At 33.7% G+C, this 25,552-nt stretch overlaps 1 protein-coding gene and 1 long non-coding RNA gene across 4 annotated transcripts in view; one reads left to right on the forward strand and one right to left on the reverse strand.

Annotated features, from left to right (window-relative positions):
* Window positions 1-21,024, forward strand: part of LOC138936798 (uncharacterized) — a 56,733-nt gene extending 35,709 nt beyond the window's left edge. For 2 of the 3 annotated variants that reach the window (XM_070302513.1, XM_070302512.1), the window contains exon 8: window positions 20,570-21,024. In XM_070302513.1, the coding sequence (XP_070158614.1) occupies window positions 20,570-20,651 (82 nt within the window). In that variant the 3' untranslated portion in view covers window positions 20,652-21,024. The remainder of the gene's footprint in view (window positions 1-20,569) is intronic. The other variant, XR_011447428.1, reaches the window with a different exon arrangement.
* The window catches only part of LOC138936801 (uncharacterized), a 65,001-nt gene that overhangs the window by 15,998 nt on the left and 23,451 nt on the right, over window positions 1-25,552 (reverse strand). The gene's annotated exons all lie outside the window — the stretch shown is intronic.

Consider the following 25,552-nt stretch of genomic DNA (forward strand, 5'->3'; position numbering starts at 1 on the left):
GTAATCTGACAAACGGCCGAACGATTCCGGTGGCAGTATCGGGGTATTCGTTAAGACATGTTTCCATTCCCGAATACGAATTCTCGGATACGAATGCGTGTCAGAGGTAGATTTTTTTTGCGGGATACTGCGCTATGTGTTTAGTGATATGTACGTGTGTTTTAGCTATATAATATAATCGTACGCGCCAAGAGTCGCGAATTGTGGTCCAGGCTTTAACGTAGAATTTACATGGCAGCGCCACGCACAGATCGCTCTCGTTCGCCGCGACAGCGAGAGACGAGACGTCTCGTGCAAACATATACATCGATCGTACTTTTCTACATCGCCTTTTCGCCTTGTCTCCTTTCGGATGACTTGTGGTTGATCGCTTCGGTCCAATTTCGTAGTTACAACTAGCATCCTCTCTCTTTTACGAGCCACAAATGTGATAGTGGCGTAAGGAGCATAAAGCGCGCAATGAATTGGCAAAGTTTAGAGAGCCACGCACATACATACAAACATATTTATGTAAAATTAAATTATGTTATACCGTGTCGAATTGTACATCAAAAGACCGACATTAATAAAGTAACGGCAACAATAGTCTTTCAAAATTTACTATGATTTACACTAGAATGAAGATATATATTGTTGCAAATATAATTATGAGAGAACTCTATATTTGAAATATAGTGTATACGTTATCGAACAGTTGTTACATTTATACGTTAAATTTATAAATGGACCGTTTATTTTGAAAGTGGTGTAAGTCCTTTTTTTAAAAAAATGAGATATGACGTAATTTATGCTTAATTTAGTGTAAACTTTTTGTTTATAACTAGTTAGTATTTAATATCTTAAAAAATGCCAATGCTTTGTTGAATTTAAAATTGGCCGGTAAAAGAAATCGCGTAACCATTGATTATGAAAGTGGTGTAAGTCCAATTTCCGTCACGATGCCAGGCCTATTACATACGAAAAATATAAGGATATGCAGCAGCTATTACCTTATATACCTCCTGTGCATCATGAATATTTCAAAACACTGTCACATGAAGAGCATAAATAATTAATAATACCAATATCTTGTGTTAAGTTTAACAATATATAAATATAATTAACGTTCAAAATAAAAAATACTAATTCTATTTTATTTCTCGTTATTATTTATAAAGAAAATTGGATTAATATGAAATATATTTTAAGTGATATTTGTTATTTCAAAATTGAAATTAAATGATATTTACAATTGACTAATTATGAAAGTGGCGTAAGTCCATTTGCAGCCTGGAAATATATATTATTTTAGTTAAATTCGCCTAAAAGAAATTTATATAATCAAATTACATATTGATAAATTAGTACAAACATTCCCAGACTTCACATAATTAACCTATATTTTTTAATTGTCAGATCTGCTAACATTTAATTCTCTCGAAACAAAAGAAAATGGACTCGCACCACTTTCAAAATAAACGGTCCAAATGTTAAAATCATGTTAAATTTTAATTCCTCAAGGATATTAATTAGTCGCGAAAGACAACCCTAAAAAAACCATGACATCGATCCAATGAAAAATACATAATATTGTAGCACGATGAATGCGTACAAATGTTAAGACAAATAATTAAAAAATTAAACTCCGTTTCTCTTCAATAGACTGACGTTGATTTTATTAAGCTACGTGAAAAATCGGTATTTGTTTCAGAGGAGATCAATGCGTTCGTTCATATTCATTTCACGTACACTACGAATCAATTTCCATTGAAAAAATCGCGTCAATCGAACGCCATGAAACAAAAGCAACACCGAAACTTACGATTCTACGTCACGTCTACGAAAAGCATTCGAAGACGAGATTAGATATTATTTTGCAGCGAATTATTATCGCGTAAATAAAGTCTATAAGCAAAGAAAAATTCTCTCGCTTCAACAAGTTATCATCCTCAAACGGTTTAAATGCGAATAAAAAAAATAATCATCTTGCATAAATTATACAAATTTTTCGCATTGTAAAAATAACTGAATCACTTATAAAAAATTTAAATAAAAATTATTAAATAAAATTATCATTAAACTTAATTTGTGTCTCTACAATTTCTGTAAATATCATATAACTATTGTACCGTGATAATTGTCGTCATATTATTAACAACATCATAATATCAAATTTACTTGGATAACTGAGTTATTAACGAGAGTTGTAAATAAAATAAGTTTCGATGATTTATACGACGCGGCGGGACCATCGTACCGTAATAATCGTTATCCTCCTGGAAAAACAGCGGATCGCATCGACGCATCGACCTCGAATAAACCGTCCTTATTATCGATTTTCTTGTCGGAATGTTTTATTATTTCGCGATGGTAGTCCGAAACGAAAAGCGCGGACTGCTCGATGAAAGCAGGAATCAAATAATGTTATATACCAAACCGTTAGAACTTATTGACCCGATTTCGATGCAATCTTCTTAATGCGGAGAGTCCTTCGTTGCGATTTCCAATCCTTTCGCCGCGATCCAACGAACCACCCTCATCGTATATCCAATAAATGCCGGTTCGCGACTTCATCATTCATGTGTATGTATGCGTGTGCTTGTATGCGTTAACCGTTATATGAAGACTTGAAGGGTCCAATCGCAACTTTGACTCAGCATAAGTCAGTCACGTTATAAGACATGTGCGATATCCTCTTATATTTGAGTAAATTCTGTACGAAACTTTAAAGAACTAACATCTAATCATATCTTTTACATATATTGAATGAAAAGAAATTTTGTCTAAATCATTAAAAAAAAAAAATATAAAATTTGATGAATATAATCGATAATTAAACAAATCAGTAGAATCTAAACTAAAGTCGCTAAGTTTTTGTTTGTTCGTACTATATTATAATACTGTAACGATTGTGATTTTATAATGATGCAACAATCTGCCAATATTAAGAGACATATTGACGTCCTTCGATCGTTGCAACGTTATATAAATCATGAGATAAGATAATGTACAATTTAAACTTCACCGAATCACGACCGTATCGCTTTAAGAGTAGCCACGCTGTCGATACAGATAACGCGCGTTGCGAAATGCGTTATGAACGCTTGCATTCTTACCGCACATTTAGCGCTAATTGCGACTGCCTATATTTACGAATTTGTTCTATATTCGTCGAAGAAACGCGACAAATCACATTTAGCACTAAATGAGCGTCGAAGATACGGACCAAAGTATCTTAAAGTGAAATACAGGTAGTTCTCGCGATTTGCGCGATTATTTAATGGGCTTCCGGAAATTGTATAAATTATATTTTCGGGAAGAACGATTCTCTCCATCAGGAATAATTCCTTCTTTTGCACGCTGTTTGCGCTCACGGAATAGCCATTTACGGGAACATAGTGATCGCGCAGATCGTCAATTGCCTGTAATGAGCCTCGAACTCATCGTCGTTTTTTCCAAGGCACGTTTCGGCTTTTCGTCGGGGCTAAACCATCTCTAACGAGAGCATTTTTATGCGATCCGTCGAAAATCTTTTCGCATCATGAATTGCGCGGTTGCAACGTATCAGCGAATAGAAGCTATTTCATTGGCTTGCACACGATCTATATCTTTCCGTTACGTATGCGCAATATGAAGATCCGCTACGCATTCTGCATATTGAATATTTCCGCTTTTGTACAGATGGAGGTAGAGATGTAAACGTAATTTTCGTCGTCACTCTAATTATTCTGTACGTATCTCGGTTATGTAATCCGGATATTTCGGTGACTTCGCTGAAACTCCTCTTCACGATAATATCTATATTTCGCAAATTTATCAACGTGTAGGATTTTCTTGTATTTCGCGCAATAATTTCTTGTATTAGATATTCTGAGTAATTAGTATCGTTTGGACTAATAACATTTCATTGATATAAAAAAAATGATTAGGTTTAGCTTTTTGAGAGAGAAATATTATAGTCGGACATATAATATTATGTTTTCATCATCGCCGTTTTAATTCAATTATAACTTTTATTTCAACTTGGCAAATATTCGTATCTTTTAACGAAACATTGAGAATTGGAAATAAATATATGTACATAATATTAAATGTTGTAGCGTGTCTATGTGGATCGTGTCTTATTTGGATTTGTACAAGCCGGAACGTGTTTCAAAATGTACTTGCGCGTAATTGATGAAGGATGCAATTAAACAATTGAGCCGTGCCAGTGAATATACCACACATTTGTATAATATGCACAGGGTTGGGAAAGTTACTTTATAAAAGTAACTCGTTACCGTTACCGTTATTTTTTCTAAAAAGTAACTCGTTACCGTTACTCGTTACTAATTTTAAAAAGTAACTCGTTACCGTTACAGTTACTAAAAAGTAACGAGTCGTTACAATTTCCGTTACTTTTTTACAATACAAACTAATAAATTATTTTGCATAAGAAAAACTTTTCAAAAATTGTAAGCAAGATTTCATTCAAGGTTTATTACAAAATAAATGATTAAATTTTATCGAAATTCTTTATTAATTTTTAATAAAATTTGTTGCTCCATAGTATCATCATTTAAATGCCCTCTTTGTGGTGTTAATACAGAGCCACCGATGCTAAACATTCTTTCTACAGATGCACTGCTTGGTAGAGCTGTATTATATTTAATAAAAAGTTTTTTAAGTTTTGGATAGTCGTTTAACATTTCTATATTACAATTATTTGATTTTAAAAACCGTTGCAATTCTTCTTGTTCAGATTCATTTTGCACCGTTTTTTGCTCAAAAATGAAAAAATCATCGGGATCGTCAGATTTTCCAGTTATTGAAGAATTTTCAGTTGATCGGATTTCCAATAAATCCTCCAAGTAATTTTCAGCACGTTTTCTTTTTTCTCCGGTTAACCAGTTTAACTTAAATTTTGGATGTAAACATGCTGCTATTATTAATTCTTTTGTTTCAAATATTGTAAGAAATCTAAAATCAAACATAGTAAATTAAGCGACATTGTTTGTTTTATTGAAATTAATACTTTTGAATCAATAGTTTAAAATAAAATAATATTTTTCAATTAAATCCTTATTTAAAATTAAATAACATATGTATTAATCAAATTAATAAGTTACCTTTTATTTAAACCTTGCTGAATAGCTTCAACTAATGAATGGCAATCTATAAGGTCAGATTTATTGAGATTTTCTAATTTTCGTTGCAAGGTACTTAGAACTGGTAGTAAATGAGATTACAACATAATAAGAATGCTAATTGGTCGATTTGCTTACGGCTTTACGGTTAAGATAAAAATTTTATCACGCACAATTGCAAGAATAATATCTTAAATAAATCAAAAAATTTGAAAAAAGTAACGATAAAAGTAACTGTTAAATTCGTTACTCGTTACCGAAAAATGTAACAAAGTTACTTTTTCCGTTACAAATAAAATTTGTAACGCCATTACCGTTACAGTTACCGAAAAAAAGTAACTGTAACGGTAACGGCGTTACAAGTAACGCGTTACTTCCCAACCCTGAATATGCATACAATATAGCGTAACATAATGTATATGATAACGCAAACACATATGTATTATGTATCCCCGTAGAATTATCGAAGTAAAAAGAATAGTAATTATACAAGTACATTTATATAGAATGTATACTGTAAGCAAAGTGACTGTAAGCGATATGGTGGACTCGTATTGTCAACTATTTATAACGTGAGTGCTGAAAATATAAAATGTCTACGTGGTATACAGTAATACCCGCGTCTCAATTTTTTTCCCGCAAACAGACTCTTTTAAAATTAATCAAAGAGAGGCATCATAAAAATATTTTGGGTATTATCTAAAATAATGATATAGAATTATGAATAAAAATTAATAAAAATTAGGAAGCATTTCTTTAAAAAGAATTTTGATAATCATAATTTTCATATGCTCCGTATCATTCGTCTATGATGTGATTACGCGAAGTTCGAATGATCTACAAATTCGATATTGATATCAATTCAAATGAATTTAATATTTCAATGAAAAGGCAAATTTATCATTATTATTTGAAAATTATTTATTGTCTTATAAATTAATATTTTGTCGATCATCATGTAATATTACATGTTAATTTAGATGCGTACAACTTGAACGCACGATTCTATCACAATTCTCTGCATCCAAATTTGCTATTAGATTCCTATATAATAACCAACAATGCCGGTACTATATAGTCAAGGGACAAAGTGAATGAACAGCGATAACCAATATATTAACGAACAATGCAGCTTCCGGATTACTAGCAACCTGTACACAAAGTGACGCGCGATGATAAACGAACGGCTCTTCTAAATGAAATAACTAATACCGGATGAAAATAAAAAATGATAAAAAAAAATAAAATAGTGATAATACATAAAATATTAATTTATTGTTATAGAAGAGAAGAGATTAAACTTCTTCATCTTTTTTTATGCCTCTCAGATACAGATTTCTGAATGGATTAATGAAGTACGTATTATATACGGGGATAAATCTTTTACAGCTTTTAAACGAAAAATCGCGCTGGATTGTTAATAAAAATTAAATAACGGTTGCGAAAATATGGGACTCTATCTAAATGTGATCCACGACGAGAGAAGTTTTAAAAAGAAGTCGTTTTGTCAAATCCGTACTGCGTAGAAAGTTTTCTTGCCAAAGTCCGTCAAGCAGCTGCGATTATCGATAATACATCTCGCAACAAGAAACTTGACGCGAAGAAAAACTTTATTCTTTCCAATCCGATATCGACAAATGCACGCAATTGCAAACGCAGTTGTTGGCGAGAATATCAAGGTTGGGAAGTAACGCGTTACTTGTAACGCCGTTACTGTTACAGTTACTTTTTTTCGGTAACTGTAACGGTAATGGCGTTACAAATTTTATTTGTAACGGAAAAAGTAACTTCGTTACATTTTTCGGTAACGAGTAACGAATTTAACAGTTATTTTTATCGTTACTTTTTTCTAATTTTTTCATTTATTTAAGATATTATTCTTGCTATTGTGCGTGATAAAATTTTTATCTTAACCGTAAAGCCATAAGCAAATCGACCAATTAGCATTCTTATTATGTTGTAATCTCATTTACTACCAGTTCTAAGTACCTTGCAACGAAAATTAGAAAATCTCAATAAATCTGACCTTATAGATTGCCATTCATTAGTTGAAGCTATTCAGCAAGGTTTAAATAAAAGGTAACTTATTAATTTGATTAATACATATGTTATTTAATTTTAAATAAGGATTTAATTGAAAAATATTATTTTATTTTAAACTATTCATTCAAAAGTATTAATTTCAATAAAACAAACAATGTCGCTTAATTTACTATATTTGATTTTAGATTTCTTACAATATTTGAAACAAAAGAATTAATAATAGCAGCATGTTTACATCCAAAATTTAAGTTAAACTGGTTAACCGGAGAAAAAAGAAAACGTGCTGAAAATTACTTGGAGGATTTATTGGGAATCCGATCAACTGAAAATTCTTCAAAAGCTGGAAAATCTGACGATCGCGATGATTTTTTCATTTTTGAGCAAAAAACGGTGCAAAATGAATCTGAGCAGGAAGAATTGCAACGGTTTTTAAAATCGAATAATTGTAATATAGAAATGTTAAACGACTATCCAAAACTTAAAAAACTTTTTATTAAATATAATACAGCTCTACCAAGCAGTGCATCTGTAGAAAGAATGTTTAGCATCGGTGGCTCTGTATTAACACCACAAAGAGGGCATTTAAATGATGATACTATGGATCAACAAATTTTATTAAAAATTAATAAAGAATTTCGATAAAATTTAATCATTTATTTTGTAATAAACCTTGAATGAAATTTTGCTTACAATTTTTTAAAAGTTTTTCTTATACAAAATAATTTATTAGTTTGTATTGTAAAAAAGTAACGGAAATTGTAACGACTCGTTACTAAAAAGTAACTGTAACGGTAACGAGTTACTTTTTAAAATTGGTAACGAGTAACGGTAACGAGTTACTTTTTAGAAAAAATAACGGTAACGGTAACGAGTTACTTTTATAAAGTAACTTTCCCAACCCTGGAGAATATAACAGGCGAGGCTTCGAATACACAGATGTGCCTCGCTCTTGTAATATACGATATCTTAGAATTATTTAATTATTTACTTAAAAAAAAAAAAAAAGGATAAATATTAAGGGCGCAAAGTAGAATTTACAAAATATCATAAATGTGTATATCTACTGTTGACCGTTGTTGTATATTTACAAAATTTTAATTTTTATTAAATTTGATTTTTTCTTTGAGATGTAATTTTTTCAACATTTTATCTTATTAACGTTTCAAAATATCTTGATAAGTAAATCTTAAAAAATAGAGAAAAAAATTTATTAATACGTATCCATGAAGGAAGAATCGTTATTTTTTAAAATTTCTTTTTTATCATACAATAGCAATATAAATCTTCCAATTCAGATAATATATAAAACTTTTGAAATAAACTGTATTAAAGCCGATCAATATAATGAATTGTGAACTCTGCATAGATATAGTTTGTACTATACTTTGTACGCTTTTCCAAAGTAGATTCGACAGATCTAATATCAGCTTCTATTGATTTTGAAGTTTCTTTCCGTGCTTTGATGCATCCTATCATATTTTATTTCCATATTTCATTTGTATTTTTATTCTCAAGGACAGGACGAAAAAAGCATCTCTGCAGTCAAGACCAACATTTTCTATCTCGGTAAAGCTTGGCAATTTCAAAACGCATGGCGCATTGTCTCGATATTGCCAATGGCGGTCATGCGAAAGCTTTTGGTAGAATTTTCCAGAATCGACACTACGTGTCCTTAAATTGCGAAGATTTTATCGGACTATTTGTCCCGATTTATAGTGACGATAGTCATTTTAAGTCGCATTATTTCTAACGCAAAAACAAAATGATATTATTTCATAGACGTTTATTTTTATCATATTATAACGAAACTTTATTTAAAAAAGAAAAAATTTATAATAAAAAACTCGTAATTTTCCGATAATAATTTTTACAGTTATACGCAACAAGAACTTTATCTTGTTTTAATAGTTAATTAACCGCATATAAATTTATTCGTCATAAGATCTCGCATCATTGAAGAGTTCGCATAAATTTCATTGCTGGGAACCGGTGATGAAATTTATGTGAATCTTTCGGCTACTTCTAGAGATTCATATTTCTCTTTTGAGTAACTCGAGTGGTTGCGCTTATGGGTTGACATTTGACGACGAGACGATTCCCTTTCGTCCCCAGGGCAATTCTACTCTCGTCACGTGACGAGAGCATGACCTAAAGAAAAAAGGACTCGACAAAGCCGATGGAGAAACCTCAAAAGAGATGGCATTAATTGTTCGAGAACAGAAACGCGCGTATTCTTGTTGTGACAGAACGTTAATCGTTCGTGCAGCCTTATTGTGATGCGGTAATCGAAGCTGTGAGAATTTTGGCTTCATATGTGTGTGTGTGTGTGTTTGTATTCAACATATAATAAAAAATAATAATTTGATAAAATATACCAATGCGTGTATAAATGTGAATATTAAATAATATATTTCGTATCGCGGCGATAATTATTAATAACTTCGATTTACTTTAATCGCGATGTATAATTTACGATCAAATTTAAGATAAACAGGATGAATCATACTTAGAATTAATGAATATCTTAAATATTCAATTCGTAATTTTATGATTGCTGTACTTTCGTTTAATAAATTTATCTCGAAGCAATAAATAGTGATTTTAATTGAATCAAAGTTCAAGGTGAGTATTTTTATGGAGAAAAGTTTGCGAGTATTATGATGAAAAACGTAATAAAGGAAGAGTTCTTAACTTTCATCAATATCTTTAGAAGCATTTAAATATTAATTATAAAAGTTACTTAAATAAAATTTATATATTGATTAAATATAATAAATGCAGCACATTAAATTAAACATTCAATAAAGAGAAATCTGCAGAATTTTTTAACTTTTAGATTATATTTAAAATGGATCCTGTTGTGAAAATAATAATAATAATAATTAATATATAGTACGCATTTTAAAATACTATTGCAAACAAATAAAATTAAGTATTGTACACATGTTGGAGAGATAAATATATAGTTACACAAAAAACAGCTCCATTATATGATTTCTATCTTGTTATTGGCTCGAGCAAACGACATTTTAGATTTTATCGTTAAAAGCTAATCCACTCTGCAGATTATGCAGCTACAGATTACACACATTAGATTTCCTGATTAGAGAGCGATAGCGCGTGGCCGGATCGTATTACCTGCATATTGAGCACAGAATAAGGTTATCCAGTATAATATTAGATCTATTAAATCGTTAAATACTTGGTAAATTTTTTGATAAACCTATAAAATATTCCTATAAATATTTTTCTGTTAATTTGCAAATATATATATATATATGTATATATATTTTGCTAACTCTTAATTTCATACTATTTCAGCGTTGAATAAACACCCTCGGTCAATATTCATATTTATATATCGGAGCCAGTTGCGTCTCTCTAACGTTATCGCGAGATCTGGCATCTGTCCGAAGTGCTCTAATTCAGCTACTAAATAACAGTACGTGAGAGAGAAAGAAAGAAGAGAGAGAGAGAGAGAGAGAGAGAGAGAGAGAGAGAGAGAGAGAGAGAGAGAAAAAACCGTTCGTCGTTCAGCGGGGGAACGGATCGGGAGGGTTAAACTGCGATGTCAAAACGAATTAAGTCATCGAGAGAAGAGATCCGTCTCTCATGTCGACCGACACTTCCATTTGGGTCGGCTCCAAGATCGCGCAGATGAACCCCTAGTGATCACTCTCGCATTCGTGTATATACATATCTTCGAAGAATTCGATCGATCGCCTGTGAAAGGATACACTCTATAGCCGATGGGTAAATCTTGAAGCGCCGACAATACCATGATTCCCGATGTCGATTGTGTTGAGAAACTGTTCACGACCCCTTCATTGTTCGCGCTTGTCAGACGACGACAACGTTGCCTCCTTCCTTGAATAACTCTTGCCTCCGGAAAGGGAAGGGAGAAGAGAAAAAGAGAAAGATGGATTAAAAATGAAACGATCGGGTTAGATTAGAGCAAAGCAGACAGAGATAAGAAACGTCAGTTTAGTCCTTTTAAAAATCCTCCTCCGGAAGAAAAAAAAAAAAAAAAGTAGCCGCGTCTTAATTATCAAAGTCATCACGTGCAAGCTGTATTTTTAAAAGTTGAATTGTTCAGTGTGTTAAGCTAAATGCGGAGAAACGAATAGTTTGCTACTCGTGCTTCATGAGACGCGAAATTACGCAGCGATGGACGAGTTTCCGCTTGAGAGTGGAGAAGCAGCTGCATTAATTATGCCGCTTCGGAGGCGTCGCTTAAAATGACTTGGGAAAAGCGATCTGCATTGAAACAGGGAAAGATGGCGAAGTAGAGAGAGTTATTCGGTTGTTTGTATTTACGTACACGTGCATCTTCTGGATAGCACAAGGAAAGTTTTACATTTAATGTAAAATGGAATCTCTTTTTATTATTTCGAACAGTTATATTGTTTACTCGGTAAAATGTGCACTGTTTAATATATTCAATGTTGTTCAACTTATGATATTGATATTTATCTCATATATAATGAAAATGGAAAACGATCATTGACTAGCCTTTTTCTCTTGAATGTATATATATTGTATATTATAACAGATTAAAATAAAATATAAAAATAATGAAACAAAAATGATGTATTAATACAAGTTTACTCAATTATTTAATTAATAAATGATGCGGATTGGAAAAATTTTATTTATTCAATATTAAAAAATATAACTTGTTTTAATCTCTCTTTGAATTTTGATCACATATGACCGAGATGATAAATTAACGCACCGCCGTTCCCGGGACCCGGGAATCCATATTGAAAATAGAACAAGTATTTCAAGCCGTAATCATAACTCGGCCGCAACCCCCTGTTTTCACGACGAGTCTCCTCAGTGTCTAGTCCTTCCCATTCGAAATCACTCAAGCATACATCGAAAGACGATTTGCGCTGCGCACCACGCCTACCATAAAGCGCTATGTGCATCCGGTAGCCGGAGCGGCCCGGAAAACCGGATCCGCAGTCCCCGTATAGGGTTTGGCTTAAGACCGCAACATTTCCCCTCCATTATCGCATTTAAAGCGTGAGGAGAAATTGTGAATCTCGCTCGCCATCGTCCGGCCATGACGGGGCACAGTAGCCAACTTTCCGTCGAATCACATTAGTGTATTAAAGTCGCCATGTTGACTCGTTTTTCGCGTGGAAAAGTAAATCCGAGTACATAAACACAGAGCGGAAGTTTGGTGAGTAGAGATAAAGAGGATAGAAAATTTTCATCAACTTCAGAGAGGCACAAACTTCTTTAGAGATGATAATAAATGTAAAAATGTAATTTGATACTTTTCACAATTTTTTATCAATCATATGATATTTCACTAATTTTATGAAATTAATTGAAATTATTAGGAAGAAAATATCTTAGATATAAACGGAAATAACACTGATTCACAGACGGAATAATTCGAGAGAGATTTGTTTCCGCGGTAATAATTTTAGACGATAATTAATTCAGAGCTCGCGGACTCTTCAGAGATATAGATAACTAGCGTAGACGAACGATAGAATGTGTGCGAATGAGAGTTAAGTGAATTATCCGCATTTACGCGAGCCAGACGGTAACATTGATCCGCGATGCCGTTTTTAGCTTCCGGTCGTCAGCCCGCAGCATCCCACTTGCGGTGACGACGACCCCGTATTAGCTATATATATCCGTGTTTTATTTCTACGTTACGTATTTAAAGTGATCGGTTTCAATTAATGCTTCCAGTAACAAAGATTAGGTATAGACATATACAATCGATTCTAATTATAAGTTCGTCAGAAAAATTAATTTATATATATCTGCAATATAGATCCACCCTTCGATAAAATTTTGGCCGTTAGTGAAAATCTTTCATTATGATCGCGTCTGTTTTGAGCATAAACGTAAAAAAATGCGAGAATTTTTACGAGATCCCATATACATGGCAAACGTCACGCACTTTCCGAATATAGTATTCGAAAAGTTTCGAATCAATTTTCCTATATGAAATTTCTATAATGATTCTATAGTGATCTGACTACAAAGTTATTCAGCTGTTGCAACTAAAAAATTTTTAAATAAATTTTAGATATTAAAGATAAATGTGCGTGTATTCAATTTAAACAATACTTTACATGTAGATCCCATAAAATTAAATACTGGTACATAACTGGGATATGAAAAGAGAGATGATGAAATAGTCATAAAAAAATGTATTCCATATGTGTACGACCTGTGTACTAAAACTTGAAGAATCTCATATACATCGTCTATCTAAAAATATCGTAAAATAAAATCCATCTCTCTCGAGTAAAGTGTAATAATATTTATCGATTATATTATATTGTTTCTTCGAATAATATGTTGAAATGATATAAAATCTGCGACTATTCGGAGAACAATGTTAAAAGTTTTAGAAGAGCGAAGAACAGGAAAACTCTGTTGCTTGAATTTTAACGTTGAATCAAAAATGCTCGAGGCTCGTTTCCACGTGAAAGCAGTTTCTTAGCCGCGTAAAACTTTGTGTCAATTTCTCATGGGCAAAGTATTGCCAAGTTACGGAATGTATTATGCGTTATTTTCGTTCATTTTTCTGTCCGACAGTTTTTCAATTCTGGCCTAGAGTATTCTGCGTCCCTTTGTTTCGGTTAAAAGCACGCGCGCAAAAAAAAAAAAAAAAAAAAAAAAATGAACACGTGAAATGGAGAGCAGCAAATGAAAGGCAAAAATGTACAGGCGCTTTGACCGGGGGTCGACGAAAGAGTTCAATTTCGTACGATTCATGCGCAACGATAATTTCTTACAATGTGAGCGGAAACTTTCGCGACGATTCTTGTGATTGTATTTCGGGTGTATTTGATATTCGAGGCGGTAAGTATTAATTGTGCATAAATTTTGACAAGGCAAAGTTGAAATTTAAATCGACCGCGAGGATAAATAACTTGTAGAACAGAAGATCGATAATACGAAAGTTTTTCGTCGGCGAGTGGCAGAAATATAAAACAAAAGAAACATGGAAATAATTTTTCATTAGCTAATTTTTCATCGAAAAAACTTTGCACAAATTTATACGAAAATAGCAAATTAGTAAATCATGGAATATCAATTTGGGGATATGCATTTACGATGCACCTTAATAGAATTTGCGAATACATGTTTGTTCATAAAGGGATATCATCGCATCTCTTGGGTCTGAATTATACACGTGTGTCTGCAAGCTCGTAATTATATAATTAATGCTTTCGCAACGATCTTGTTGTTTACTACTAATAAACGCACTAACGTCGCAATATTGTTACATATTTTTTGCCAATAATAATCGATTACTTTGTGATATCGCAATGATATACGTTACACACGAATTGGCATTCGCATACATGCCAACAAATATATCGCACGATAACGTAGTATAACAATATTTATCGTAATTGATTCTCGATTGATTTTTCTCGGTTTCTGTCTTCATTCTGTCGAGTACATAGGTATGTGCACGAAAATGTTCGCTGCAATTTAATCTAATTACAGCACACGACATAGAGCGATTACTTTTCTACATCGAATATTCGCTGTCACGCGGCAAAACAGTTTCCGTCGATGCTGCGAGTGACATTGGTCGCGGTCAAATCAAACCGACGCGGTCTAATAACGCGATTAGCGCAAAATTCAACGCTCGTTTGTGTCCGTAAATGTCGCTTTAAATTGTCGACCAGGCGAGAGAAAACGCCCACGAGCCGGAAATTCGTATGGGTGAATGAAGGTACCATCGAATCAATTTGCCACGGCGATTCGCGTAACTCGAAAAAGATTCATATCACTAGGCTTAATTCTACAGTGAGCTTTTATTTATGGATTTAGCGCTTTTTACAGATCAGCAGACAAACATCGGGTTTTTTAGTTGCAAAAAAAACAGTGATCTTCGGTAATTTTATTACTAAAAAATAATTTATTTTCAATTTGGCAATGAACAATATCGTATATTCGTTTCTTATTGATTTTTACATACCGTGTGCACACGCGAGAAACTTGAAATATTCCGATGAACGCATCCTTATTGAATTTTTCAAGAATATTTTCAGGGATGACTCCGCATCGCAGTCGATGGGATTATTCATCAAATTAACGTTCTACCGAATGGAAGCCTCGGAACATATGAGTTTAATATTCGACAGTATGGGTCTTCCACAATCAGCAAGAATGTCCTCGAAACCTTGCGGAAACCATACACATTACTTTGTAACTCGTACGAATTCAATATGTGTCACGCAGCGGAATATATATATATAATATGGGCCTATACATACACATATAAAATCGGCGCATATACAAACGTTATACTGAAAATGTGCAGAATTTCGCGATGTTATTGCTATTTCACTCTTTTTCTCCCTCTCTCTCTCTTTCTTTCTCGAAATACATCTTTAATAGGAGATCGCGTGGAAACTTAGTAAATAAAATACGAACGTGTCGAATCGCAAAATTCCCAACGTCCAGCGAAATTGTTGACGATAAATTCATATTTATTTTAATCTCGTAGAATTTATCATTGCATAAATAATTAAAATTTTCAATCGTGCAATACAACGCCGCTTCGCAATATTAATTTCTTCAAAAAATTATATCGCTCTTTCGTTACTACATTAATAAAGCAACTCGATGTAATTAAATGAGAACAATACGCTGTTTTAGATAAATCAAAACATTTGGCGAAATTATTAGTTGCGTTTATATCATTTTACCTAGTTTCTATTACCTAGTTAATTAATTTGTCAAATAATTTACAACGCAATTTCAGCTAAATTCGACCAAGAAATTATTTTTATTTCTATCCTTATATTAGACAGATTTGTAAATAAAGTAAAGATTAAAAATAAAATAAAAATTTGGTCGTTTTCTTGAAAAAATCTAATGATAAAGATATGTATTTTTGAAAATGTATATTATTGCTTTACAAAATAGAAAATTTATTTCCTTTTCTAAGAAACTATTTTTATTTGCGAAGAAACTCTTGTTGGGGAAAATAAGAATTACTCTTAATCAAAACGAAAGCAAAAGCAGAAATTCTTTCGAAATTATAAAAGGTACAAGAGATCTCTTTTACCTATATAAATCAGAATTCTTTGCAGATTTGAATATACTGTCTAGTAGTAATCTCGACCTACATATCGAACGTGAAGTGGTCGGATCAATATATGCGGAGACACGATCAAGCTGATGTCAGCTGTCCCTTCGACCACTTCCTCATCAACATCTCCCGTAGAGGTTTAGGTAAAGCAAACTGATCAATTATCTTCTATCTGTGCTGCTATTAGTAGCATAGCTCAAAAGGGGATTTAGAGATGCAGCACGTGTCTGTCAAACGAGATGGCTAAAGGTCATAGATTTTGAATTTTTATTTGTGACAGAGGCAAAAGATCTTAGATCAGTTCTTAATTTTAATTTTACACAGACACATAAAGTATAAAAAGTCAATATAACTGTTAATACTATAGGTATGTAAAGTTCGACAATGCTCAATATATTAAAACGCGTTGTGTCGATGATACCGTTCGCATCATCGACAACACAACGACCATACGAGCGAAAGCCGCAAGGCAAAATAAATGAAAAAAAAAAAAAAAAAAAAAAAAAAATAAAAATAAAAATAAAAATAAAAAAAAAATAAAAAAACGAAGGATATTCGATTCGCACCCACGCGGGATTATATTGTAATTCTGAATGTCCTCAGGGCGAAAAGTCATCATCCGTTTGCCTGAGCTTATACATATATCCCTACTGCTCGAAGGTTTGCATGCATATGCATACATGGATTTCCGTGCCCACGCGTGTCAACGTGTACACGTGTCGGAGAAAGACGAGCGCGACAGTGTCAGGACGAATAGCAGTTTATTCGCTCGCGTGGATCGCCGGGACGAGAAATTGCGGGTAACGGCGGTTTGATCGGCGGCAAAAAAATAAATGCGGTTGAACAGAAATGGAAGCAAAAAAAAAAACAGAAGTTGATGGCGCGGAAAAAAAAAAGAAAATCCTCTTCAATATGAATCGGCTTCTGTGTCTCTCTTAATTAGAATAAAGTGCAATCGTACAAGTTTAATTAATAAATATTTTTTTCCTCTCAGCACATGTTCAGATTAAGCATATTTTATTGGTGAACTCGCTTGTCAACCACGCAGATTTATACAAACGGTTTTTTTCGACGGCGTTTTTCTTGTTATGTGTATGCGTGGTCCAAAAATTGCCACAAATACTGCTGACAATAATACATATCGGACACGCGTACGTTTCCGTACGCGTATTGTGAAAAAAGAAAAAAGAATTATTCGTTGTATCGTTCCATTTTCACTATCTCTCATCTTTTTTCACCACTATATTTGTCTTAATAATATTGGCGCGTTTGCTGTTTACTTTTCGCATCTGTCTCGCGCGTATTCTTTTTTCTTTAAATATCGTAAAAATACACAATTTTATCAGCAGTTAATTTTTTGCAATATTCACAACTCTATGGACTGAAAAAAGTACTAATCAAATAACTGCATCTAATGTTTTTAATTTGATATTTTCGTGCGTTTCCCGATAAAGCAAAGATCGTTAAGTTACATTTAGATTCTTTTTAATGTTTAAATATGTCATCTAAATATGTCACGTTTACGTCATTCTTTTATACGGCAATGAAAGTACACAACGCGATTCTTTAAACCTAAGTCGACCGCGACACGGGTATGGGCCATTAATAAAATTGACCACGCGCCAGTAGTCCCCTTCGCAAAGGGCGCTGGTAGCGTCCAAGCGAGAGATAAAGAGTCGGCTCGGATAATAGAAGAAAAAAAAATGTACGTCGGAGGGATCGCCAAGAGAGATGAAGAGAGAGCTCGTGAGGGCGAGCAGACACAAAAGAACGAACATATGTCTTGGAAGCGTGCTCGAAAGAAGGTGTATAATGGGGTGCTATTTTCTTTCTCGAAAATACTTTCGATGTCCGAATGCAAGGGCATCCCAAGCCCGTCCCATCGACGGTGATACAAGCGTTAAACTGAATCGACTTCTCGCGACTTCTATAATAGCATACATACGTATAGGTCGTATATGAAGTTAACGTCCTGGAAAATTGCCAGATTAAGCATATTGGAAACTCGCCAAAATGCACAGGCGTTACTTTCGTTTTGTAACTGTCAGTGAATCTGTCCCCTTTCTCTTCTAATATTCCGAAATGTCGGATTTTCAATGACCTATTAAGTTTCGAAGGCACGCGATCGCGGTTGCTTTTTTGCATCGATGCTCTGCCTCGTCTAATATGTTGTATAAGCGATAGCGTCGAGTGGTTTAGGAAAGCGGCATAGTTGGAATAGTTTAGAATCACGATGGTTAAGTAAAGGAACATAGATTATCCTACTCATCGTTTTTACTCTTTATGTATATTTTTACTTTTATTTTTCATAAAAGTTGACTGAGAACCCAATGCGTGTTCGGTTTCGCGATAAGAACTGAGTTATAAAACAATTAAACGTATGTATCGTAATTAAAAGTTAAAAGTCCTTTTCATTTCAACAAGAGACGTTTTTATAGGAGAGCGCGAAAAGAAGGAAAAGATAAGGCGAATTAATAAAATATTTAATAATCCGCCATCTTTCGCGAGAAGGCAAACTTCGACTTGCACGAGCTATCGATCGTTCGATTCATGTTCTTCCGCAATGAGTTTTACTTTGTAAGAGTTACGGTCGAATAATTCATCGCGGAGTTCTAAGTTCGAGATACTTTCGAATCACTCTTTTCGTGACATAACTCTAGACGTTCGTAAAGGAGTTATACGAGTTGCCGGCTTTTTAAGAAGAATTTATGAAAACACGACGGCTTAAATCGATTTAATTAAATGAGATTAATGCACTAGCTAGGAATCGAGAAGAGAGAGAGAGAGAGAGAGAGAGATCACAAGTATATATAATATATTTAATTAAAGTCTCATAATAAGAGCCAGTTGTCGAATGAATAATTAGACGTCATTACTTTTTATCGTTACCTTTCGCTTTTGCGAAATCTTTACGACAACGATTTATTCTACTTTTTATATATCTCAATTAGATCCTGTTTTTGCGTAGTTCTGTTGAAATAAAATAAAAATATATATATATTTCTCTTCTCTCTTATTAATTTATCCTGTATTCAAAATAATCTTTTATTTTGTAATCACCATATATTTAATTTAATCATCCTTATTTTACTAATAAATTTATAAGACATATTTATAGTATTTTATTAATTTTTTAAATATTATTGTATATTATTTAATTGTATGAAAATTATCTTTGGCGCATGAAAGCATCGAAATAAGCCGATTAGCGAATCGAAGTTCGAATTACGCGCAACATTTAATGAACTGTCGGCCGTTTCGTCGACTTAAATCAACCGAGTGCTGTCGGCAAGCTGGCTTTCCCACCAACGAAAGGGGAGAAATTCCCGGGACGAGAGAATCGATTCTCCCGAGCTCTACCTACATCCTACGTGTATTCCACGAAACATTAAATCACATGGCTCAGCGGGCTGCCATCGACAATATGCTACTTGTTTACTAAATCACTTCTCATTGACTACTCCACCGGGCAAATAACCGCCGACAATAATGAGGGACACTTGATTGTGCAGCAAAGCCGAAGACGCGTGCACCGCGTGCTGTTTCACCATCGAAAGAATATATGCATGTGTACGTGTGTGTGTGTGTGTGTGTGTGTATGTGTGTGGTTAATCACATACAATGCCACGGAACGCGTGTCTTCGCCGATATACTTTGTGGATGTGCTTCAACGCGACCGATCATACGCAATGCCGAATAATATGTGTATATCTGTGAAAGTAGATACATGTATATATCTATGTGTGTGATATGTAAGTGGTTAGTAAATCGTACATCATCCCACGTAAATAATAGTCGGATATCTGTGTATTTAAGAATAATCTTTTTGCAATCGATTCCATGGCATTTCTATAGAATTTTATTGCTCGTTTTATTTATATTTTTTACGGCTTTTCTCTCCGCTTTTTTTACGATACCGTGAAAAAAAAAAAAAACTCGTAACCCTACAGCGAAATCCCCGGGAAATGGGGATAGGTGCGACACGAGAGTTTCACGAGCGGCATTAACGGCGAAAATCATTCGGCTTTTGTTTGTTCATTCCTGCGTTTTAATTTGATTTAATCCGTGCCGGTAATGTTGCCTTTCCAGACAATGCTTCCCAAAAGGTAATGTTAATTACTTAACAGCATTAAAATCATGAATACCTCATTATTGTATTGTTATATTCTAGCTTCATTAAGCAAATAAAAATCTAACTTTAACGTTAATGAAAAAAATGCGATAGCTCTGACAATGAGATAATTAATAGAATGAAGTATATGTGTTCGCGTAATAAAATTGTTTAAAAATTTTCGCACGATAAAAAAGCTTTTCATCCGAATTTTGATTATAGATGGATGGATGTCGCGTATGATTGCATATGTCATATTGGACGTACAACTGTACGCTATCGATTGTCAACGAAATCTGCATGACACAAGTCCGAAAATAATGTCGCCGGCGACATATGATATTCGATCAATTTCCAAGCCGACAATAAGAGAGACTCTGCCAACGAGAACTGTCGGGATCGTTCGCAACTGTTACGTCAACATTGTACCGGATGATGAGTATGCGGAAATGTAGGAAACGAAATGTGCCTGGTCATTAATACGAATTTGTCGTACGGCCAACTCTCAAATGAGATCGATGACGATTTCATTTCCGTTCGAGCATCAGCTCTGTATTCATCGATCGAGGATACGTAACAACAGCAGCAGCAGCAGCAGCCGATGAATGACAAAAAATCATTAATTTTTTTCCTTCAGAGAGAGTATAATCATGCTTCTCTTGTGAAAATATCGCTTTTTTTTTGTTTTTTTTTTTTTACCGTAACACCAGTCGCTGTAGATAAAATATAATTGTGAAGAATCATTGAACCCCGTAATATATGTGTAACATATTTGATCCCGAAATCTGGTCTTTCTTCATACAGTTTGCATATACAATGATTTATATATAAATTTTATATGTAATAAAAAAAAATTCTGGTTCTGTAAAAATATATTTAACTTATCTCCCTTCCCCTCTCCCCCCTTAAAATCTTGTATAATATTATTAATAATTTGTTTCATTTTAACATCTTTTATTTATATGAGAGAGTAGACAACGTTCGAGATCTGATATATTGAAGTAATTAAAACAAACACGAAACACACATAACTCGAAATAAATATAATCTCGTAACAAAAATAAGTGATAAGTACTTGTATCGCGCAATAGTACTTGTAATAGTGCAAACAGGCATGGATAGTGCATCGCGTGCTAATGTCACCTACATTAAAGCGCAGAACGAAGATTGACCTCCCCGGACTAGCGTCATACTTATTACGCGGTATCTGTCACGACACACACACACACACACATCGATATAACACGTATTAACGTACATCGTTGCGTTAAAGCCGACAGGGACCATGACAAATGCACACGTGCAGTTTGCATAAAGGCGAGCGAGTGAAAAGGGGAACGCGAAGAAGAAAGCAAGTGTGTACGTGCTCTATTCTGCATGTTGCATCGATTCCAATAGTTGTGTCGACGTGTTAAGTCGATCTGGAATTATTGTCGATTCGAGTTTCTCTCTTCTTCTCTCACTTTCTCTACAATTATCTTGTATCAATCACATAACTACGTGTACGTGCAGCACGTGCTTCGAAATTATCTTGAAATTGTCGTAAACTATTTCGCGCGATTCCGATATCAGGAAACGAATAAGTCGAGCTTTTTCCATAATATACTTATATATCTATCTCGTATCCAATCTTGAATATAAATTAGGCGAATCGATTTAACTAGTTACGTAATAACGTGTTACATCGCGATTTGAGAGTGTTAAATTTTCTGATACGTTCATCTTTTTCTACTTGATCTTTCGTATAGATATAAAATCTTTTAAGTGAATTTATGATGTTTTCTTTATTTAAAAATTTTTTTTTTTTTTTGTATTCGAATATCTTTCGACTTATGTTTGTTGATTTTTGGGACTTTTTGTAAGATTAAGGTAAAACTTTTCTGTTACTACACGAGCAAATTAATGTTCGCATCAGCGGGAGCGTCTACCATCGTGGGCGAAAAATACGAAATCCCTTTTTTTCTTTATCTCCCGGGACACGCGCGATCCATTCATGAGCGATCTCGATCGTCGAAGTCGGTAAAATAAAAATACGCAATTCTACACAAGTGACATAGCCTTCGACGTGCTGCGAATACAGTATGCCGTTGTATTTACGTTCGTTGTGTCTTTTTCACAAGTGATGTTTTTGGGGTCGCGAGCGTATATTGCTTGCGAGCTTTGAGAACGTGCTCGGGTGACGTTCGCATTTATTCTGTCTCACATTGTGGACGTTTCGATATTCTACGGATTCCACACGTGGCGTGCGTCGGGGACATGCAGGTGCGCGAGGAAAATACGGGACAAGGGTGTCTCGTAACGAATCGAATTCGCGTGCGCAATTTAATTAAGAATTAACCTCGCTCAATCTCTCGTCGATTGCGTGGGTGGACTTTGCGCTATTTGCACATGTCAGGATGCATCTCGCATTGCGAAGAATTCATCGACAATAAATAAAAAAAGTTGCAAACAATGATATGAATATGAATACGATATTTTAACATGTATAATTGAATTGCGTTATTTTAAAACAAGCGACAAAAAAAAATTCTTTGTGAAAAGAATAATTTATATTAAAATGTTATTCGCATAATTATAATTGTAATATAATATAAATTATTACTATATCATATGTTAATAGAATTATGTATTTATATGCGTGTCTACATCCATTTACTTAATTATTATTATAAAGTTTACATTAATTAGGATTGTTCGATACGAGAAGGCTCGGAAATTATTCCTTAGAAGTTTGTGTGTTTGGTTCGCGATACATCTTCTAATTGGCCAAACGGATGTTGATTACTTGGATGTTCCGATTCCTGGAGTAACTAGAGCCGATTTAATCTCAACCGGAAGTTGAATTTCCCAAGTTTACCTCGTAATAGCAGTTCGTGTGCTTTGAATGGATGTTAAGGAATTACGTGAAACCTTCAAATCTCTTTCGTGAACAAAGAGACAAAGACAGATCAAAGATTTGTATAATCGTTTTTATATCAAAACTTTGCAATAATATTTCAAATCATTTTTATTTGTAACTTGCATAAAATCGATAAAAATTATTTAATTTGAGTTCTAGAATAAATAATTTGATCGAAATAAAAAAATATTATATTATTTTGCAATAAGAACATATAAGTTAGATAACTAAAACTATCTTTCATAATTATATTCTCAAACTAAAATAAAAGTTCGATTCTTTCGCTAATTTTGCCAAGAAATTGAATATTCTCTTCTGAGAGTATTATTGCAACATATTCACGCTAGATATAACACATTAAAGCGGAATAAACAATGAATATCGTTTAATATTACAATATAATAGTGTAGTAGTCCACATACAATATCTGCTATCATTTTATACGAATAATTAACTATGCCATTATTGATTAAATTTTTTATATATATTTAACAAAATTTTAAAAAATTCCAATTTATCTTAACTATATATACTGTAATTTTGTAGAACAATCCAAGTATATTTACTAAGAAATTAAAATAATTATCTGTATATTTAATATTAAATTAATTATTCAAACGTAAGAATTGAAGATGAGGTAACCGCGTGCAGATGCGTCATAAATAATTGAACAAAGATCTTGATGGGATCAAAGGTAATATCACGATGATTGAATACATCGATACATGATAGTTATGCATATAAAATTGCAAGCTCGATCCCGCGAATCCATCTTCCTGGCTGTTGGTCGTCGACCAACAGCGGTGCTTTTCTGCCTCCTTGAAGAGGCCGCTCTCTCTCACTATCGTGATGCAGTCGATCAACGATCTCGCACTCGTCGAGGAGGAGCTATAAACGCGAGGATCTTTCATCCGCAGAACCATCAATAACGCGCAACGGGTCCTAAGAGCTTATAGGTGCTACGTGTCGGCTCCACCCAGTTTCCACGCTTCGCTGCTCCCGCCTAACAAGGCAGGTTCAAGTGCCCATTGTCGAGTTATGAATACGGGAAACATGTTCGATATCCCCACCCCAATATGCACACTCGAGAGGAGAGCAGTTACAAAATTATGATATATCACGCGTCACGCTGACGCGCGCATAGGAAAGCGTGAAATAGACTCGCGACCGGACCCAAAAACTTCGCAAACATTAAACTAAAGAGAGAGAGAGAGAGAGAAAAAAACTGTGTGTGCAGCGTATTTTTTTTTATATTTGACTGTCAAATCCTGATTTTGATAAATTTGGCGACATTGAACGATGAGAAAAACACGCTCGAATGCGACACAATTCATACGAAAAAGAGAGAGAGCCAGCCTGTTCGGTTTTATGCAAATTTCATCTTTTACCTTTTTATTCGACTAAAAGCTTTATGTGGGACGTAAACTTTTATGAAGGCTTATAGCTTTTTGATCATGAGATTTAATTGATGTTGTACATTTGGGAATATCAGTTTCAGTTACGATTGTACACACATAGACAAATATTTAGATAAAATGTATTTAAAATATATGCGAATCTCTTTCTCTCTCTCTCTCGTTATTTCTTAGATTATTTTTTAGATCTAATTACATATTATATAAAATGTTCTCAGTGATCGTAGTTCAAGAGAAGATGATTCTTCATGCAAGATATATACATATAAGAGAAGAGATTCACAGAGATATATATATATATAGGGTATTAAAAAAAAAAAAAAACCATTCAATATTTATATAGTAGATAGAACATATCATACTGAGTAAATAAACCTTAGTAAACATAAGTCGACATGAGAAGATACTCCGTCTAAATCTCTATCTCGATATTTACAGATGTTCCACATGTCCTCTTTCCATTTCCATACATGCTTCGCATCTTCCTGGCAATGATCCGCAATCGCCGATCGATGACAACTGACTGATTGCCAGTGAAATCTTCTATTATGAAGTATGTATAGAAATTGAATGACAACATTGAGAACGCGTTTATAAACACTGAGGTAAACATCGCCAGTAAGTCAATCATGATGCTAACATACAAAAATGTTGATATTTCAGAAACGGTTGATTTATGTTTACCAAGGTTTCTTTACAGTACGATATGTCCTATTTACCATATAAATATTGAATGGCTTTTCTTTAACACGCTGTATATTACACTGTGAATCTCTTCTTATAAAATAAAATACAAACATTTATCTTATTGTTAGCTTGTTCAATTGCTTTTCAAAGTTTCAGCGTATATATTATAATTGCACGTGCGATTGTTTTCGCTTGTCACTGCTA

Source organism: Polyergus mexicanus, unplaced genomic scaffold (assembly GCF_030449975.1).
Source record: "Polyergus mexicanus isolate NDT 795.1 unplaced genomic scaffold, iyPolMexi1.0 SCAF_10, whole genome shotgun sequence".
Taxonomy (NCBI): domain Eukaryota; kingdom Metazoa; phylum Arthropoda; class Insecta; order Hymenoptera; family Formicidae; genus Polyergus; species Polyergus mexicanus.